Source organism: Aethalodelphis obliquidens, unplaced genomic scaffold (genome assembly GCF_003676395.1).
Source record: "Aethalodelphis obliquidens isolate GAN/ISIS:26980383/991018 unplaced genomic scaffold, ASM367639v1 scaffold38, whole genome shotgun sequence".
Classification (NCBI taxonomy): domain Eukaryota; kingdom Metazoa; phylum Chordata; class Mammalia; order Artiodactyla; family Delphinidae; genus Aethalodelphis; species Aethalodelphis obliquidens.
In genome coordinates, this window is record NW_020837982.1 from 17,194,288 (window position 1) to 17,211,385 (window position 17,098).

The 17,098-nt window shown below is 46.0% G+C and overlaps 1 protein-coding gene across 2 annotated transcripts in view; it reads right to left on the reverse strand.

The window, feature by feature from the left end:
- Positions 1–17,098, reverse strand: part of SPECC1 (sperm antigen with calponin homology and coiled-coil domains 1) — a 271,479-nt gene that overhangs the window by 37,288 nt on the left and 217,093 nt on the right. For both annotated transcript variants that reach the window (XR_003438067.1, XM_027131125.1), the window contains 2 exons: positions 14,439–14,555; positions 5,968–6,027 (listed from right to left, as the gene is read on the reverse strand). Coding sequence is in view for 1 of the 2 variants with exons in the window: in XM_027131125.1 (XP_026986926.1) it covers positions 5,968–6,027; positions 14,439–14,555 (177 nt within the window). In the remaining variant the exon portion in view is untranslated. The remainder of the gene's footprint in view (positions 1–5,967; positions 6,028–14,438; positions 14,556–17,098) is intronic.

Sequence of the window (17,098 nt, forward strand, 5' to 3'; positions counted from 1 at the left end):
CCTGAACCTAACAATAATTAAATTTTAAAATATTTTGGTACATGGTTAACGTGACATCTGAACGTGTTTGAAGAAATCATTTAGCACTCTTCAGGAGAAGAGAGGGTATGCCGCATCACTAAAAATCTGCTAGTGCATGACACTTGTTTGATTTAGTAGCTTAAAACCTTCCCAAAAAGAAAACACCAGGCCCAGATGGCTTCACTGGTTAATTCTTCCAAACGGTTCAGGACGAAATAATACCAATTCCACACAATCTCTTCCAGGAAACAGAAGAGGAGGGAACACCTCCTCACTCATTCTGTGAAACCAGCGCCAATACTAATACCAAAACCAGACAAAGACATTACAAAAAACAACTACCAGGTTCTCACTTGGACACAGACACAATAATCCTTAATAAATATTATCAATTGACTCATGATCAAGTGGGGTTCATCTCCGGAAAGCAAGGCTGCTTCAACATCCATGAATCAATCAATGTTATTTATACTAACAGACTAATAAGAAAAACCATATGGTCATATCAATAGATGCAGAAAAAGCATGATACAAAATTCAATAACTATTCATAATAAAGGTTCTCAAAATACCAGAAATAGAAGGGTATTTCTTTTACCTAATAAAGAACATATACAAAACCCAAGGGCTGACATCATACTTAATAGTGAGAAATTGAGCACTTCCCCGCTAAGATCAGCAAAAAAGAACAAGGTGAGGATGCCTTCTCTCACCTCTCCTAGTCAGCACTGTACTGGAAGTTCTAGCCAGTGCAGTAAGGCAAGAAAGAGAAACAAAAGGCATACAGATTAGAAAGAACTAAACTGTCTTTATTTGCCGATGACATGACTGTCTATGCAGAAAACTCCAAAGAGTCTACCAGAAAAACCTCTTGGAACTAATACGCAAGTTTAGCCAAGTCTCAGGACACAAAATCAACAACTTTCCTACATGCCAGCAATGAACAACGGCATATGAAAAAAAAGGAAAAAAAAACCCAACCATTTAAAATGGCACCCAAGAAAATCTACACGCAGAAAACTATAAAACACCACATGCAGAAAATTACAACATACTGATGAAAGAAATCAAGAAGCTCTAAATAAATGGAGAGATGTTCTAGGTTCATAGCTTGGAGACGGAGTATTGTTAAAATGGCGATTCCTCCCATCTGATCTACAGATACAATGCAACCCCAATCAAAATCCCAGCAAGCTGTTTTTGGGGGTAGATAGCGACGAACTGATTCTAAAATTTACAAAGGCAAAGGTACCGGAATAGCCAAAACAATTCTGAAGAGAAGAATAAAGCTGGGAGACTTGATGTCACAATTTCTAAAGCTCTATTGATCAAGGCAGAGTGGTGCTGGTCAAGGGGCAGACACTGGGGGCATGTTATGCGTATTCTACCACAATAAAAATAATTGATAAAAAGAAAAACGATAGGGCTTCTTGTCCTCAGGGGTCTTGGTGGGGATGGAGATAAGCGCTATCATCAGAGAAATTACAATATCACACACACGTGCTCCACAGACTATGAATAAATTGTGCTTTCAGAGCCCAGGTGGGCATGGCTGCCCAGAGGCAGGGTCACGGAGGGGTGAGACGTGGGCTCTGGAGACAGCTGGGCTCCTTGACCCTTGTCTTTGCTACTCACTGGCCACGTGCCCTTTCATGGAACCGCACTGTCTCAGTGTCCCACCCACAAGGAGCATCTACGTCGCAGGGCTTTTGAGAGGGCCAATGACATGGAAAATGCCCGGCACAGAGTAAACATGCACATAGTAAGTGAATTAATTGTCTAAGTAGCCTCTATAAAGTTTATGCTACAGATCAGGCCCAGTTATGCCTAAGGAATCATTCTGATATCCCCGTAAAATCCTGAGTTGTAATGACCTCCCTTTCCAGGTGACCTGAGGACCTTAGGCTGTGTGAGGAGTGACCGTTCTGGTGGACACACCGGCTCACCCAGCAAGCAACACGCTCACAGACCGTATGACCTAGTGCGGGCGTGCCCACCTCAGCAGGTACGAACACATCAACCCTCGGAGGGCACACATGCTGGCTGCTTTTACGGCAGTGGCAACAGTAGCACACATATTCTCTCTCCTATTCTTCCTGTGAGGAGTTGTTCCACCTGTGATGTGGCGTGTTAAACTTCTATATTACACCGTGGCTGGGAAGGAATGCATTCTAAAATTTGGGGAACACTGTAGGGTTTTCACTTGTAAAAAATCTCATCCTTGCTAACAATGGGAAACCCAGAAACCTATATTTGCTAGAATATACACATATAAGGGAATTTTTTTCCTGACTAATCTAATAACAGAACTTGACCAAGGACTTGGGATTATTACTGCTGTCAGTTCTGGTTGGGTGTATTTTTAAAATGTCATGTGTAACTAAATATGTTATTTTTCAATCCATCTCACGATACTGTAAAGCAAATTTAATAATGTAGGAAGCTTCTATATTTTTGATGGCATAAACAGGTTAAACTGCTCACAAACATTCCTAAATGGTTTTGAGATTCATCATGATGTTTGTCAGTAGTTCCTCAGAGACATCTCTACAAATGAAACTGCTGGCTCTGACTGTTAGTTCAACAGATGATCTCATTTGCTCCCCAGCTTTCACTACAGTAGTACGTGAGATGAAAAAGAGGAAAAAATGTTAAATTTAAAAAGCAAACATTAACTGTAACACCACAAAGAAAACCGTATTCTGTGTATAATATCATCTTCTAACAAGTTCTCATGGTGTCTTTGATTCCTTATGTAAATTATCTGTGGTCACTTGTTAGCTGTTTAGTGTTTCAGAAGATAAATCAGGTTTCTGCTACGCCGTCTTGGCCAGACATTAAGTCCCCTCACTCCTTTTTAGATTCTCTAGACTTGTATTTACACAACAGGGACACCTGTTTCTTAAAGGTTCAGTGGAATTTGGGCTTACTGGGAATTTTTTGTTCGTGTGTGTGTGACTATATTTAAAACAATGAATTTCACTTGCTAAAGTTCTACTTCTTTCTAAGTTTTGGAGAAATATTTACATTTACTTTTTTTTTTTTTTTTTGCAGTACGCGGGCCTCTCACTGTTGTGGCCTCTCCCGTTGCGGAGCACAGGCTCTGGACGCGCAGGCTCAGTGGCCATGGCTCACGGGCCCAGCCGCTCTGCGGCATACGGGATCTTCCCGGACCGGGGCACGAACCCGTGTCCCCTGCATCGGCAGGCGGACTCTCAACCACTGCGCCACCAGGGAAGCCCTACATTTGCTATTTGAAGGAACGTATTTACATATTTTTTTTAGAAAATTGCCCATTCTGTTTCAAACACTTTGGCGTACACTGTCACGGTACTAAAATTCCTGATAGCTGTCCTTTCCCTTTGTCATTTCATCCTCTGAGGTTACACAAGTATGTCTCACTGTTAACTTCAACTGAGATTTTCCTAATCGCTAGTAAGATTGAACATCTTTTTAAATGTTTACTGGCCATTTGTGAGTTGTCTGTTCCAGACTTTGATAATTTTCTACTAGGTTTTTTTAAATTATTATTATTGGTTCGTAGAAATCATTTGTAGATTATACGTCTTTGCTTTTTTTGCAGTTATGTTATGATGTGTCTGGATGGATATTTTGTATTATTCATCCTGTTTGAGATTCATTAAGAATCTGTGGTCTTTCATCATTCTGGAAAAATTTCAGGCACCACTTCTTCAAATATTATCTCTCTTCACTTTTTCTTTCCTCTTCTTCTGGAATTCCCACTGGACGTGGGACTTGGACACGGTCTGACTTTATCTTCCATGCCTCTTAAGCTCTGTGACGGACACTATCAGATGTTCCCAACCTCTCTCTCCCTTGAAAGGCTTCCCACTAAATTTAGAGAATGAGGAATGTTATATGCTTACTTTCTCAAACTCCCTTGCAGCTGGTGTGGCCACATAACAGTACTACCAATGAGCTGGAGGGACACTGGGAAGGCTTTTGGTTTCCTTATCAAAGGGGGAAGATGTTAGGCACTTGCTCCTCTCCCTTCTCCCTCCTTCCTGCCCTGCAGACAGGAGTGATGTCTGGAGCTTGGTAGTCATGTTCAACCACAGAGAAACAAGTATGAGGGCAAAGAACCAACAGATTAAAGATGGTGGAGTGAAGAGAAGAGACACTCTGGGGTCCTTGATTATAACATTGAGCAGTGAACCATTCCTGAAACTAAAAAAAAAAAAATATATATATATATATATATATATACACACACACACACATACACATATATATACATATATATATACACACACACACATATATATCTTTATGGTTGAAGCAACTGTTAGTTGGGTTTTCCATTTCTTGAAGTTGAAAAACCTATTAACTAATAAAACCCCTCTACTACATTTTCCATTTTTAAATGTCCCTGTTTTATGTTCTGGGTAATTTCCTTAGATCTAGTTTCCAATTCAGTAGTTCTCTCTTCTGCTGTATCCAATCAGTTTTCAGCCCAACTGGTAACTGGTATTTTTAATTCCAAATTTTAATTTCTACAAGTTTTACTTGATTCTTCTCCAAGTCTTTTTTTTTATAGTACTGTGTTCTTTCCTTATGATTTTAATATGTTTAAACGCAGTCTTTTGAGGTCTCTCTCTTCCTGTCTTATTATCTCAAGTTCTGGTAGATGATCCTCTTGGTGGTGGTGCCTGCTGACTAGCTCAAGTAGATGGATTTCTTTTCTTTTTTAAAATTTTATTGGAGCACAGCTGATTTACAGTGTTGTGTTACTTTCAGGTGTACAGCAAAGTGATTCAGTTACACATATACATATATTCACTATTTTTCAGATTCTTTTCTCACATAGGTTATCACAGAATCTTGAGTAGAGTTCCCTGTGCTATACAGTAGGTCCTTGTTGTCAAGTAGATCATTTTCTTGAGCGCTTTGTAATTCTGGATTATGAGCGTATTTTCAGCAGCCTCTGTGCTACGGGCCCAGGAGCCTCCTACAGCAGAGACAGTATAAACTGGGGAATGCTTGCAGTAGATATTATAAATTTGGACTCCAAACCTCATCTGGCCCAGTTTTCTTTCCTTACAGGAGGTTTTCCTTTTTTGGCCACCAAAAAATCCCAGGAGGAGACCAAGCTTCCTTATCACCTCCCTGGACTGGAAGGTAGAGATTTTTATTTCCCCATCACTAAGAGTAGCATTTGTGAGCCTTGGTTTTGTGCAGGGGTCTCAGGACTAATGCACTGTTTACAGGAGCTCAGGGCCTTGTCTCTTGCCCCTGCATGGGCAAGAACCACAGCCTATACCCATCAGATGCCCGCTCATTACGAGCTCCCTCCACCACCCCAGCCCCAACCCTGGGGGTGGCCAGAGTCCTAGCACATGCCTCAGGGCTCTGGTCTTCACGCCTCTTTTAATTTCCAGCATCTGGTTATTTCCCCGTCTTTCTTCAGAGATCAGCTATGTATTGATTTTTTTTTTTTTTTTTTTGTGGTACCCGGGCCTCTCACTGTTGTGGCCTCTCCCGTTGCGGAGCACAGGCTCCGGATGCGCAGGCTCAGCAGCCATGGCTCACGGGCCCAGCCACTTCGCAGCATGTGGGATCTTCCTGGACTGGGGCACGAACCTGTGTCCCCTGCATCGGCAGGTGGACTCTCAACCACTGCGCCACCAGGGAAGCCCTAATATTTTTAAAATTACATTTTATTCAGATTTCTAGGTGCCTTGAACAAGAGGGTTTTAATGATAATTCAGTCTAGAACTGAAATTTATCCACAGTGAAATCTTCACTGAAAACACTCTAAATCACATGTGGTCAGACCAACTGGATAATTTTCATTAGGAATCACGAGTAACATATCTTCAGCAGATGGATTTCACTGTTGTGTAAAAATTATTTAGTAGATGGTATAAAGTTCTTCCTCATATGATTAGAACAAAGTATCACAAGGACACGAAGGAGGATACTTACCAGGCTGGGTTTGATGCCTACACTTTCAGCTGCTTCAAATGCCAACAAGAGATTTCTTTTCTAGGTTAAAAAGACAAAGACAATGAAATTATCAACTAAAAATATATAGTTTTTGCTAGGAAAAAACACCAACTGACATTCCTATAAAGATTACCTACTGTTTATAAAACACTTAAGTTTTGAAGTCAAGTATGCAACCAATGATCATAGTTTACGGGGAAAAAAAGATTAACAGGTTACCGTTGTCACTAAAAATGACATTATTGATTGATTCCTGACCATCAAAGATACATTTTTGTTAATTCGGTTATTTATTTTTTTGCTTTGTCAAGATTTATGACATACACATTACGTTGGGTATCAAGTTGTTTAATCATGGTGTTAGACCAAAAAAATTATCAAAGGAATATGTGCACATCGTTAAACACAGTCATATGAAAAACTGTTGCTTCCCTCAATCCTGGTCCTCGGGAGAAGACCTTTTTGTTTCTCTCTTTAATTCTGGTGATCTCCTCCATATCTCTGTAACTGCTCACACCACCATTGCTTGATTTCCGAAACAGAGGCATTGCCTTCTAACTTCTTCCCAAGATAAATGAGGACTTAGGTGCCTCTCTCCTCCCTGCATTATACTCACATAGCTCACGTTTGTGCCTGTGTTAGTTATGTCTGTGACTTGGACCATTTTCCTTAAACCTCCATTTCTCGTCCCATCAATTGCAGACAGCCGTTCCCGACTCCACTTTGGATGACAAGGAAGACGTCCCCTTGCCTTTCATCCACCTTGTCAAGTTTTAAACTGTTAAAAGCTGATAGAATTTGCTTCCTTTTCTTCAACCACACTTAAGTGTTCAGCACCCTCTTAACAGAACGACTCTGAAGGCTGAACACAGTAAGCGGTGTTTACACAGCAGCTGCGATCAGATTCCTCTCCCCAGTTCCACAGTCGTGATGCTGTGCCCCTCAAAACATTTCTTCCAGATGATTTTCTTCTTTGTAACTCGACCAACGGCTCAAATCCACACCACGTTTCAGTGTGCTGCAGACCTGGACCTTGACTGTCCTCAAGTCCGTTTGTTTTCAGTTCTGCTTGTTGGGATTTTTCTTGCTGGGAGAAGAACGGTGCCTCCTCTCATCTTCTGGTTTCTTATCTTTCTGACTATGGCTTACAATCCATGATATTCTCTTTGTACCAAACTGACTTTCTGTTCTAATATGTTCTGTTCTCTCATTGCCCCCCTTTATTAGACCCCCAAGCTCTTAATCGTATCATTATTCTATGAAACCCTTCAGCCCTGGAGTCCTCCAGAACCTGTCGACTGACCAAAAAAAAAAGCACAACCTAAAAGTGGAGAATTATGTTTTATTTGGTGGACATACTGAGGACTTAAGCCTGGGAGACAGGCTCTCGGATAGCTCTGAAGGCATTGTTCCGAATAGGTCAGGGAGAAGCCAGAATACATAGGAATTTTGCAAAAACAAACCAGGTAGTTGAATATCAAAAGATTTCTGCTAATTAAAGAACAAAACAAACTTCTCAAGCTAGTGAGTTTAGCACTTTTCTACGCATGGGAAGATGCAAGAGTCTGGGCTCACTGAAATCGTTTCTCTGAAATGCACCTTAACTATCTAGGGCCCGTATCCTGCTTTTTTCCTCCATCCTGGATCCTCGCAGGTTACATGGTCGGGGCGGGGGCAGTGGCTGAGGGCTTGATGGCCTCAACGTCCTTTGTTTACTGATATGGCAGGTGACACTTTTTGTCCACAAACCTCATGTCAGTTTTTGGATAAAACCCCTGTTCTTTTTTAAAATTTTTTTTATCTATCTATCTATCTATCTATGGCTGCGCCCTGCAGCTTGCGGGATATTAGTTCTCCGAGCAGGGATCGAACCCACACCCTCCGCAGTGAAAGCTCAGAGTCCTAACCACTGGACCGCTAGGGAATTCCCCTGAGAACCACATTCTACTAGAGCACATTCTTAGTTTCCCTCTTAAAGAAAGGCTGTGGGAGAGATACATTTTCTGGATGCATTCATATACGAAATTTTCTCTTTTCTGCCATCTCACTTGGTTATAATCTGGCTGGATACAGAACTCGAGGTTGAAAATAATTTCCCCTAGAACTTTAGAGGCTCCACATCACTTAGCCCTCGTTTGTTGTTCCTGTCTTGAGACCCTTTCTGGCTGTTCTCTGATGCTTCTTCACCTGGATGAACTTAAGAATCATTTGGTCACACCTCCTCCCGTAATTCATCTGAAGTCATTCAGATTATATGAAACTTTAATTAAATTGGTAAAGTAAGTCTAATTGAGAGACGAATGTTTCCCTATGTATTCACGTTTTCTGTTGCTCAGCAGAATTTTGTAATTTTATGCATTTAGATTTTCTACAGAATTTTATACATCTCCCCACTTCCCCTTTCCGTCCTTTCCGGCACATCTGGTGCCTGAAGATTAAGGGGTCCGCTGGATACTGAGGCAAACTCTCTGTACTAGGTACCAGGTCACGGGAAACACTAGAACACGGCAAAACACTTTTCTTCTGGTCTGTGGTCGGGGCCTTGGAAAGCCGTTGACCTGTGGTCGTCTTGCCCAAGCCGCCGGCCCCCTTCCTCCATATTAAAGGTAATTAATGGGGATGGACTGAGCGGAAACTTTAGGGGTCTGTAAGCCAATGGTTTTTAGGCTCCCATTACTCCAGACATTAAGATACAAACATTCTTTTACGGTGTTTGGTATGCAATGCCCAACAGCTTTGTAAATGTTAACACAGTTTTCAGTTCCAGCAACAGCGTGTAAGGGCCCCTTTTCTCCCACCTTTACTTGCACAGAATGTTACGATTTTCAAAAGTCTCTGCCAAATGTGACAGGCTAAGAATAATATTTTGTTTTAATTTGTATTCTTTGATTACCAGTAAGGTCTAAGCAAAAGGCATTTCTAAATGCCTCAGGTTTTATACAGAATCCCCCCCCCCCCCCCCCGACCCTTTATCCTGATTCTAATGAAACTGCTAGTGTTTTCTAGGCAGAAATTGAACAAAGAAGAAATAGTCGAAAACTTGTCGGAAAACACTCTGAAACTGCATATGGTATGACATGGACCATTACAGGGAGAGGTGGTTTCCGGTGCATGAAAACGACTTTTATTGGTTTTGGTGGCAGCAGTGATGAAGCATCTTGATCCTAATTCTCTCATTAGAACACCGTCACGGCCACTGTGGGGAGGCCAGAGGGGAGACAGACGCAGAGAGTGTGCCCGGCCAGGACCTTCCAGCCCCTGGACAGTGGAAGCCCCCAGCCATGGGGACTCTGCTGCCAGCTGGCCCTGCAGTGGGGATCTCGCCTGACACTGACGGGACTGAGGAGCCCCAGCCCAGAATTTCCCCCTCACATCAGTACTTCGTTTCAGACACCAACATAAAGACGGTCCGTCCTATCACCTGAATCTGAGCACCTCGGCGGGAGTTTCACAGGAGGACAGAGGAATAGGCTTATTACTGAAAAAACACCAAACTTTCCACTGACTGTAACTCACATCCCGTGTTTGTAAATCTCTTTAACGTCTCAGGAGACATCCTTGTTAATGCTATCAGAAATTCCCTACCTAGTACCGATGTCACACTTCCACTGAGGAAGGAGGAACAGCTCATGACTTACGAACGTTCTGGGCTGTCGAGAGCTAGATCATACAGTTTTTAAATTCTGATTTTAATGGGTTTTTACAAATATTACCGGCCTCTCTTGGTGCCCTTTTTGATGTATGTTGCTCAGCAAAAAACCCGAGAAGCGCCCAGCACTGAGAGCTCCCCAGATTCAGGCTCCGGGTGAGGGCTGGACTCCACGCGTCCTGATGATGTCAAAGGCATACTTTTCGTTCAAATTAGTTCGTCCCCTTTGAAGCCCAACTTCGAATAGGCCCCTTCTAGGAAGGCTTCCCTGCCTGAATCCCCCTCTCTCCACCAGCAAGATACTCCCAGGCTGAGTCTCACACACATGCTCAGTTTTAAACTGTAATGATTTGATCTGCCTGTGTTGACACACTGTTTCTGAGAACAGACCTCCCCATCGGCAGGAATGCCTGCTCAACCGCAAGGAGCACCATTCTCCCAGGACCAGCGAGACACTCCCTAGAAGACAACCTTCCTTCTTAGTCTTGCCAGGGGCCGTCATGACCCATGACCCGCAGCAGACCTGGATCATGTGAACCATTTAATGCACAGCCCTCTGTCTCAAAATCCTATGTAACTGTGCTTTGACCTCTAAAGGGTGGAACAGTTCTTGGAACTTTCTCAGAAGCTGTTCCCGGGTTATAATCCTCAACTTGGCTCCAAGAAAATTTTCTATCTCTTCGTTAGATCAGCTGATTACTTTTTTGTCAGCAATGCCCGGGCTGCGTGGACCCCGGCACTCCACGTGCCCCCGCTGGTCTCCTCCGTGGCGGTACCTTCTGGTCCTTCCGTGGCGACACCCTCCTCTGTCCTGACAGGTGTGTTCCTTGTTCCTCAAAGCTTGTTCCTTGGTCTTCTCCCTGTGCCTCTGTGAAGCTGTGATTTATAATAAGAAATGCACCTTTGCTCTGTCCTGGTTCCTGGCACAGAGCTCCTAAAACCTTTGTAATTTTCTACGTAGGAGCCACGGGGGCATCTTTTGTTACAATATTTGGTTTCTGTCCTCGGTTCCAGAAACAGCTTCAGAGCAGTAAAGGTGAAACAGGTGTCTTTTGTTTTTTGGCTGCATTGGGTCTTCGTTGCTGCATGCGGCCTTTCTCTAGTAGCGGTGCGCGGGGGCTACTCTTCGTTGTGGTGCGCGGGCTTCTCATTGCGGTGGCTTCTCTTGTTGCGGAGCACGGGCTCTAGGCACGCGGGCTTCAGTAGCTGTGGCTCGTGGGCTCAGCAGTTATGGCTCGTGGGCTCTAGAGCACAGGCTCAGTAGTTGTGGAGCACGGGCTTAGTTGCTCTGTGGCAGGTGGGATCTTCCCGGACCAGGGCTCAAACCCGTGTCCCCTGCATTGGCAGGCGGATTCTTAACCACTGTGCCACGAGGGAAGCCCGAAACAGGTGTCTTTTGTTACTCATAACAAACCTCTTCCAACAACACCAGCGTTTATGTTAATGAGGCAATTTTTTTTAAACCCCTGGATGACTGAAGGATGGGGCTGGTTGCCAGGGGAACCAACCACGGGATTAGAGGGTTGGAACTTTCTGTCCCACGCCCTGACCTGCAGGGGCGGGAGAGGGGCTGGAGGTTGAATCAATCACCAAAGGACAATGATTTAATCAATCATGCCTCTAATAATGAAGCCACCACAAAAACCCGAAGGACGGGGTTCAGAAAGCTTCTGGGTGGGTGAACGCATCGATGTGTGGGAGGGTGGCACGCCCCAAACTCCAGGGCACAGAGGCTCCTGTGCTCGGGACCCTCCCGGACCTCGCTCTACGCATCTCCTCATCTGGCTGCTCATCCGTATCCTTTAATATCCTTTGTAACAAACCAGTAACCTCGTAAGTCAGCTGTTTTCCTGAGTTCTCTGAGCTGCTCTAGCAAATTAACTGAACCCGAGGAGGGGGTCCTGGGAACCTCTGATCTACAGCCGGTCGGCTGGAAACACAGGTGACAACCTGGACTTGTGACAGGTGTCTGAAGGGGGTGGGCAGTTGTGGAGGACTGAGCCCTTAACCTGTGGGACCTGACGCCGTCTGCAAGTGGACAGTGTCAGAACTGAGTTAAACTGCAGGACACACAGCAGGGGGTGCAGAATCACCTGGTGTGGGCCCCCCACAGCTGTTCACAGAGGTGTCAGAAGTGAGATGCTGAGAGCAGAGGAGCCACGGGGAGGGCCTTTCCTTAGTGCCTGGGGCCCAGGTGACCTCCACGCTCACGGCTTTAATACCACCTATACCTGCCCTGTTCAGGTTCATGTCACTCATGACATGTGGCTATTTAATTAGAAGTAATTAAAATTAAAAATTCAGTTTTCCAGTCACACGAGACACTTCCCATCAGCAGCCCATGTGGCGAGTGGCTGCCGCACGGGACAGCATGGATGTATCACATTTCCATCATTTAAGCTCAATTAGACACAGCTGGTCCATTTCCTGGGGCCCCAAATCTCTATTTCCAGCTCTGACCTGCCCTCTGAACCCTGGGTTTGCTATCCAGTTGCCTCTGACATTGCTACCTGCATACTTCACAGACATCTCAGATGTAACATGATTCAAAACGGACCATTTCCCCCCCAAAACGTTTAATAATCCTGTCCAGCCTGCTTTACAGATTACAAAGCATAAATTTTAATTTATGCCCTGAAACTTTAATACTTCTGTGATGGTTAATCTTATGCGTTGACTTTGCTAGGCCTTGGTACCTAGATATTTGACTAAAAATTATTCTAGGTATTTCCGTGACGGTATGTTTAAGACGAGATTCACATTTAAGTGGGTGGGCTTTGAGGAAAGCAAACGACCTGCCATGATGTGGGTGGGCCTCACCCAATCAGTGGAAGGCCTGAATGGAAAAAAGACTGATCTCCCACCAAGAAGAGGGAATTCTGCTGGCAGACGGCGTTTAGACTCCACCTGTAACACCAACACTTTGTGTCTCCAGATTGCCAGCCCGCCCTGCAAACCCTGGCTTTGTCAGCCTCCACAACTGCATGGGCCAACTGCTTAAAATAAACATCTCTCTCCCTCTCTCTCTCTCTGTATGTGTGTATATATATCTGTGTGTTTACACACATACACACCCAAATCCTAGTAGTTCTGTTTCTCTGGAGAACGCTGACCGATACACACCTTAAACAATTAAACCACTTTGTTCAGTTATCATCGCCATCAGTGCCAGGACCATTTGGACTTTATTTACATCCTAGTGTGAGAAAGTCAAAACCAGAGCTTTCAAACATTTCTGTTCCTTCCCCCTCAGCAAACTGTCCTGCCAGCCAGACACCTGGGTCGCCTCCGACTTTCTCTTCTCCCCACAGCCACTTAGTCACCGTGTCCAGCTGGTTCTGCGTCTCAGATGTATCTCGAATCTTCCTCCGCCTTCCCACCCACGATGCTGCTACTGGCCTCCACTAACGGGTGAACAGGGAAGTGAGCTCTCACCACAATGCCTACAACCTCCCAACTGCAGCCTCTCTTTCATTCTTGTCCCCGTGACAGTTCACTTTTTCACAGAGAGATCTTTTCAGAACAGGAATCGTCGTCTGTCACTGTCCAATGCCGTCTGCCAGCTGTTGTGGAAGCCAGGCGGCATGGCAGGCCGCCTTCCCTGTCCCCTGCAACCCTGGCTGCAAGCACCGGGCATCCCCTCGGCTGTGCTCCCTGGCTCTGGAAAGCTCCCCCGCTTTGTGTCACTGGTTCCTTCATGTCAGCTCTTCAGCTGGAATTCCGCCTCCTCGGAGACCTTCCCAGCCTTCCTGGTGGAAGGAAGTTAGGTCCCCTTGTTCACCCTACAGCCCCGTGTTTCTCTCATGTTCTTCCACATTTTGTTTATTTACAGTGTTGCTTGTTACAGGTTTACTCACTTGTTTACTGAACGTCCACCTGCTGAGGACAAAGAACCTGTCTACGTGCTCACTGCTGCCCTTATTACTGTGACTGACGCCTGGCAAGAAATGCTTGTTGAGTGAATGAGCACAGGGCCCGGGACAGCGTTTCCCAAAGTACACTCTGTGGAATGTGATTTTTAGGATGTTCTAGGTCAGGATTTGGCAAACCACAGCCTGCAGGCCAATCCTGGCCCTCAGCTCGTTTTTGTAAATAAAGTTTTATTGGAACACAGCACGCCCATTTGTTTACAAACATCTGTGGCTGCTTGGGAGCCACAGTGGTAGAGCTGAGTAGCTGTGACAGAGAACACAGATCCACAAAGCCTACCACTGGCCCCCAACAGGAGAAGTCCGCTGATTCCTGTTACGGGTGATTATATTAAAAGTTAAAAAGGTTCTGTGGCTCTGATATAGGTTGGGCTAAACAGAGTCACACAGGTTTCTTTAACAAAGGACTTCTTGAAGTCTTTACGAGTGCTGTGACTCTCCAAAAGTGTGATCAAATATACAGCTTCCCAAGCTTATTTGAGCAGGGAACTCTTTTTAGTGGTGCTTTCTGGTTCTTTGGATTTTGAAAGATTTTGAAAATGCTGGCCAAGGTCTTGAAATCATGAAGGTGAGAGTCCATCAGGGCTTTCTTTGAAAACCGGGTGACAGGAACTTCTCAGCAGCCACAGTCAACTGGGTTCCACTGTGTTTTTCTAGGTAGCACAGGAAACTGAGAACATTTACCAGGGGCGGGGTTCTGCAGTGTAGACCTGTCCTCCGTAGTTATCTGTGCTGGAATCAATGCCCCAATTACTACCTCAAGTCCACAAACCTCACCCCGGTTGGGATGTATTGAAAGTATGAGGAGTTCCCCTTGTGTGTTCTGGAGGGTAACAGGGGTGACCAGGGAGGGGTGGGGGGGGGGGACTTACCTTCTCCTGACTGTTCAGCTCCTGGTATGGGATGTGAGCAGGCAGGTAGGTGTGCAGGAGAGCACACAAGGCCAAGCCATCACTCCAGCTGCTGCTGAAATTGGTGATATCGATGTTCTGTGGGGGAAAAGCAGCATTCATCACCAAACCGTGCCAAGTCACAGACTATGAACGGGACCGTGCTAGGATCCATGTGCGTATCCACCTCTGGGTTTGCAGTAAGACAAGATCAGACACTACCCAATCTGCTGACAGTACCTTTAATTTTGGTACCAGGAATGGTGGCCTGGTGTTGCCCAAATCCATTCACAGAAAAGCACAAGGGACTTCTCTGACGCTCCAGTGGTTAAGATTCCATGCTTCCACCACAGGGGTAATGGGGAACTAAGATCCTGCAAGCTATGCAGCATGGCCAAAAAAAAAAAAAGGCACGAGAAAAGCCTTTGGAGCTCAAAACAGTAGGGAACTTCTTTTTTTTATTATTAATTTTTATTGGAGTATAGCTGCTTTACAATATTGTGTCCGTTTCTGATGTGCAGCAAAGTGAATCAGTTATATATATACATATATCCTTTTTTTTTAAAGATTTCCTTCCCATTTAGGTCACCAGAGAGCACTGAGTAGAGTTTCCTGTGCTGTACAGTAGGTTCTCATTAGTTATCTATTTTATACATAGTAGTGTATATATGTCAATCTCAATCTCCCAGTTCACCCCGTCCCACCTTCCCCTCTTGGTAACCATAAGTTTCTTCTCTACATCTCAAAACAGTAGGGAACTTCTGCCCACCCTCTGGTATGTCAAAGGCTCTGACATCTTACTCTCAAATTAACCTACCTAGTCAGCTTTGCACATCCCAGCACCTCCCAGCCTTACATGGCCAAAGAAGAATCATCACCATCACCACCACCATCACCATCACCACCATCACCATCATTACCTATGACCCCAATGAACAACAGGGAGACCAAGACTAAACAAGAAGACCTTAAAAACCCACATGGCTTATTCCTGCCACTACCCTCTTCTCCCTACAACTTGGGGGCATCTCAGGGGGGGAGAAAGGAGCTCCTCCTTCAGGACAGGCGGGGGCCCCAGGAGCTGCCTGGCAAACAGTGATAAGGAAGCCAACATCCAACTTGACAGGCAGCCCACGGAGATGACGGTTCCCAGGCAGGACCCCCGGTAGCTCCAGGCTACCTCCACCTCTTAGACCCTCACACCCATCTGCCTCTTTCTCCCTGACCGAGCTCATCCTAACAGGGCTGGTTTTCTTCCCAAGTTCACAGGCTCATCCTGAATGAAATGCCAGGTTCCCACGCCCACCGACCCCTCACGGCTTAGGCTGATCTACACAGCGGCTGCCTGAATGTGTTGAAACAGCCTGGGAGAGGCCGCGCAAGCGCCTGCAGGAGGGCACACCCCAGGGGGCCCCGAGCGCAGGCCTGTCCTGGGTGCTTTCAGTGGAGGAGGTAGTGTTGCCGCCACACATGCAGCTTTACCTGAACCAGGACACGCCAGGGACCCAGGGCCCACATCTGGCCTCTCTAACAAGTCTTTTCCCGCCTCCAACTGCAGTCCAGGGTGGTCCCGGGACCCCAGGATGCCCCTCGGGAGCACCGCCTTCAGCTGTGTGTCGTGCTCCGGGTCTGGTCTGCAAGCACACTCCCACTCCCCGCGAAGGGACGTGGCCCAGAGCACAACCAAACACACAAGCTGCCAGGTACCAGTGTGACATAAACGTCTGAGAACCCCCGCTGGGAGGGGCCCGTCTGTTCTCAGGCTGGACCCAAAGCCGGGACCCCTGACAATGGCTCATCTGCATCTTTGGCTTCAAAAGCCTCCTGGGGACTTTGGAGCTACCTGATGCGGGGGCTGGGGGCTGCTCTAGACATGGGAAGTGCTTTGACTTTATACCTTCTGAAGAGGGAAGAGCTGGGCGGGGCCACGGTCCATCCAGTTCACTCCCAGCTTTCAAAGCAGACACTGGGCCATCAGACCCTGGGAAGGGGAAGCCAGGCTGGGCCGGGCCAGCTGCAGGGAAACCGGGCACCACCGTGAGGGGCGGTGTTTCCAAATGCTCCGCGGTCCAGACTTAAGGGGGCAGTAGGGCAGAAACGTTTGCTGAGTGTCTACAAGGTGCCTGTCGCTGTGTATTTTCTCATTTAACTCCCAGGACCACCATGCACGGTAAGCGGTGTGGTGACCATTTGACAGGTGAGAGAGCTGAAGCGAAAAGAAATGCTGCCGGTGTACCCGAGTCACGGGCCGGCTCCCGCCCGCCCGCCCGGTTGCAGGGCACGTGTCCTCTTGCTGTGTCTCCTTCCTCCTTTCCCCTTTCTTTTCTCTCTCCCTCCCCGACTTCCTTCCTGTGTAAATTCACTTTACATTGAAAGCGTCTGACACTTGGCAGATCTTTCTTTTCCTAAAACGCGAAAACGTTTTCTACACTTCTCTCTCGTGCCATCTGTGACACAAAGCATCATTTTTCCCCATCTGCACAATCTTCACTGGCGTCTGGAGAGCCCAAAGGGACCCAGAGGGATGACGATGCCACCCACCTCACAAAACCAGGACGGCGCCCTCTGTTTTAGTTCACTGAACACCACTCAGGGCAGCTTTTGACGTGAAGTGTAAATGTCCTCGTTTACTGCGCAGGTTG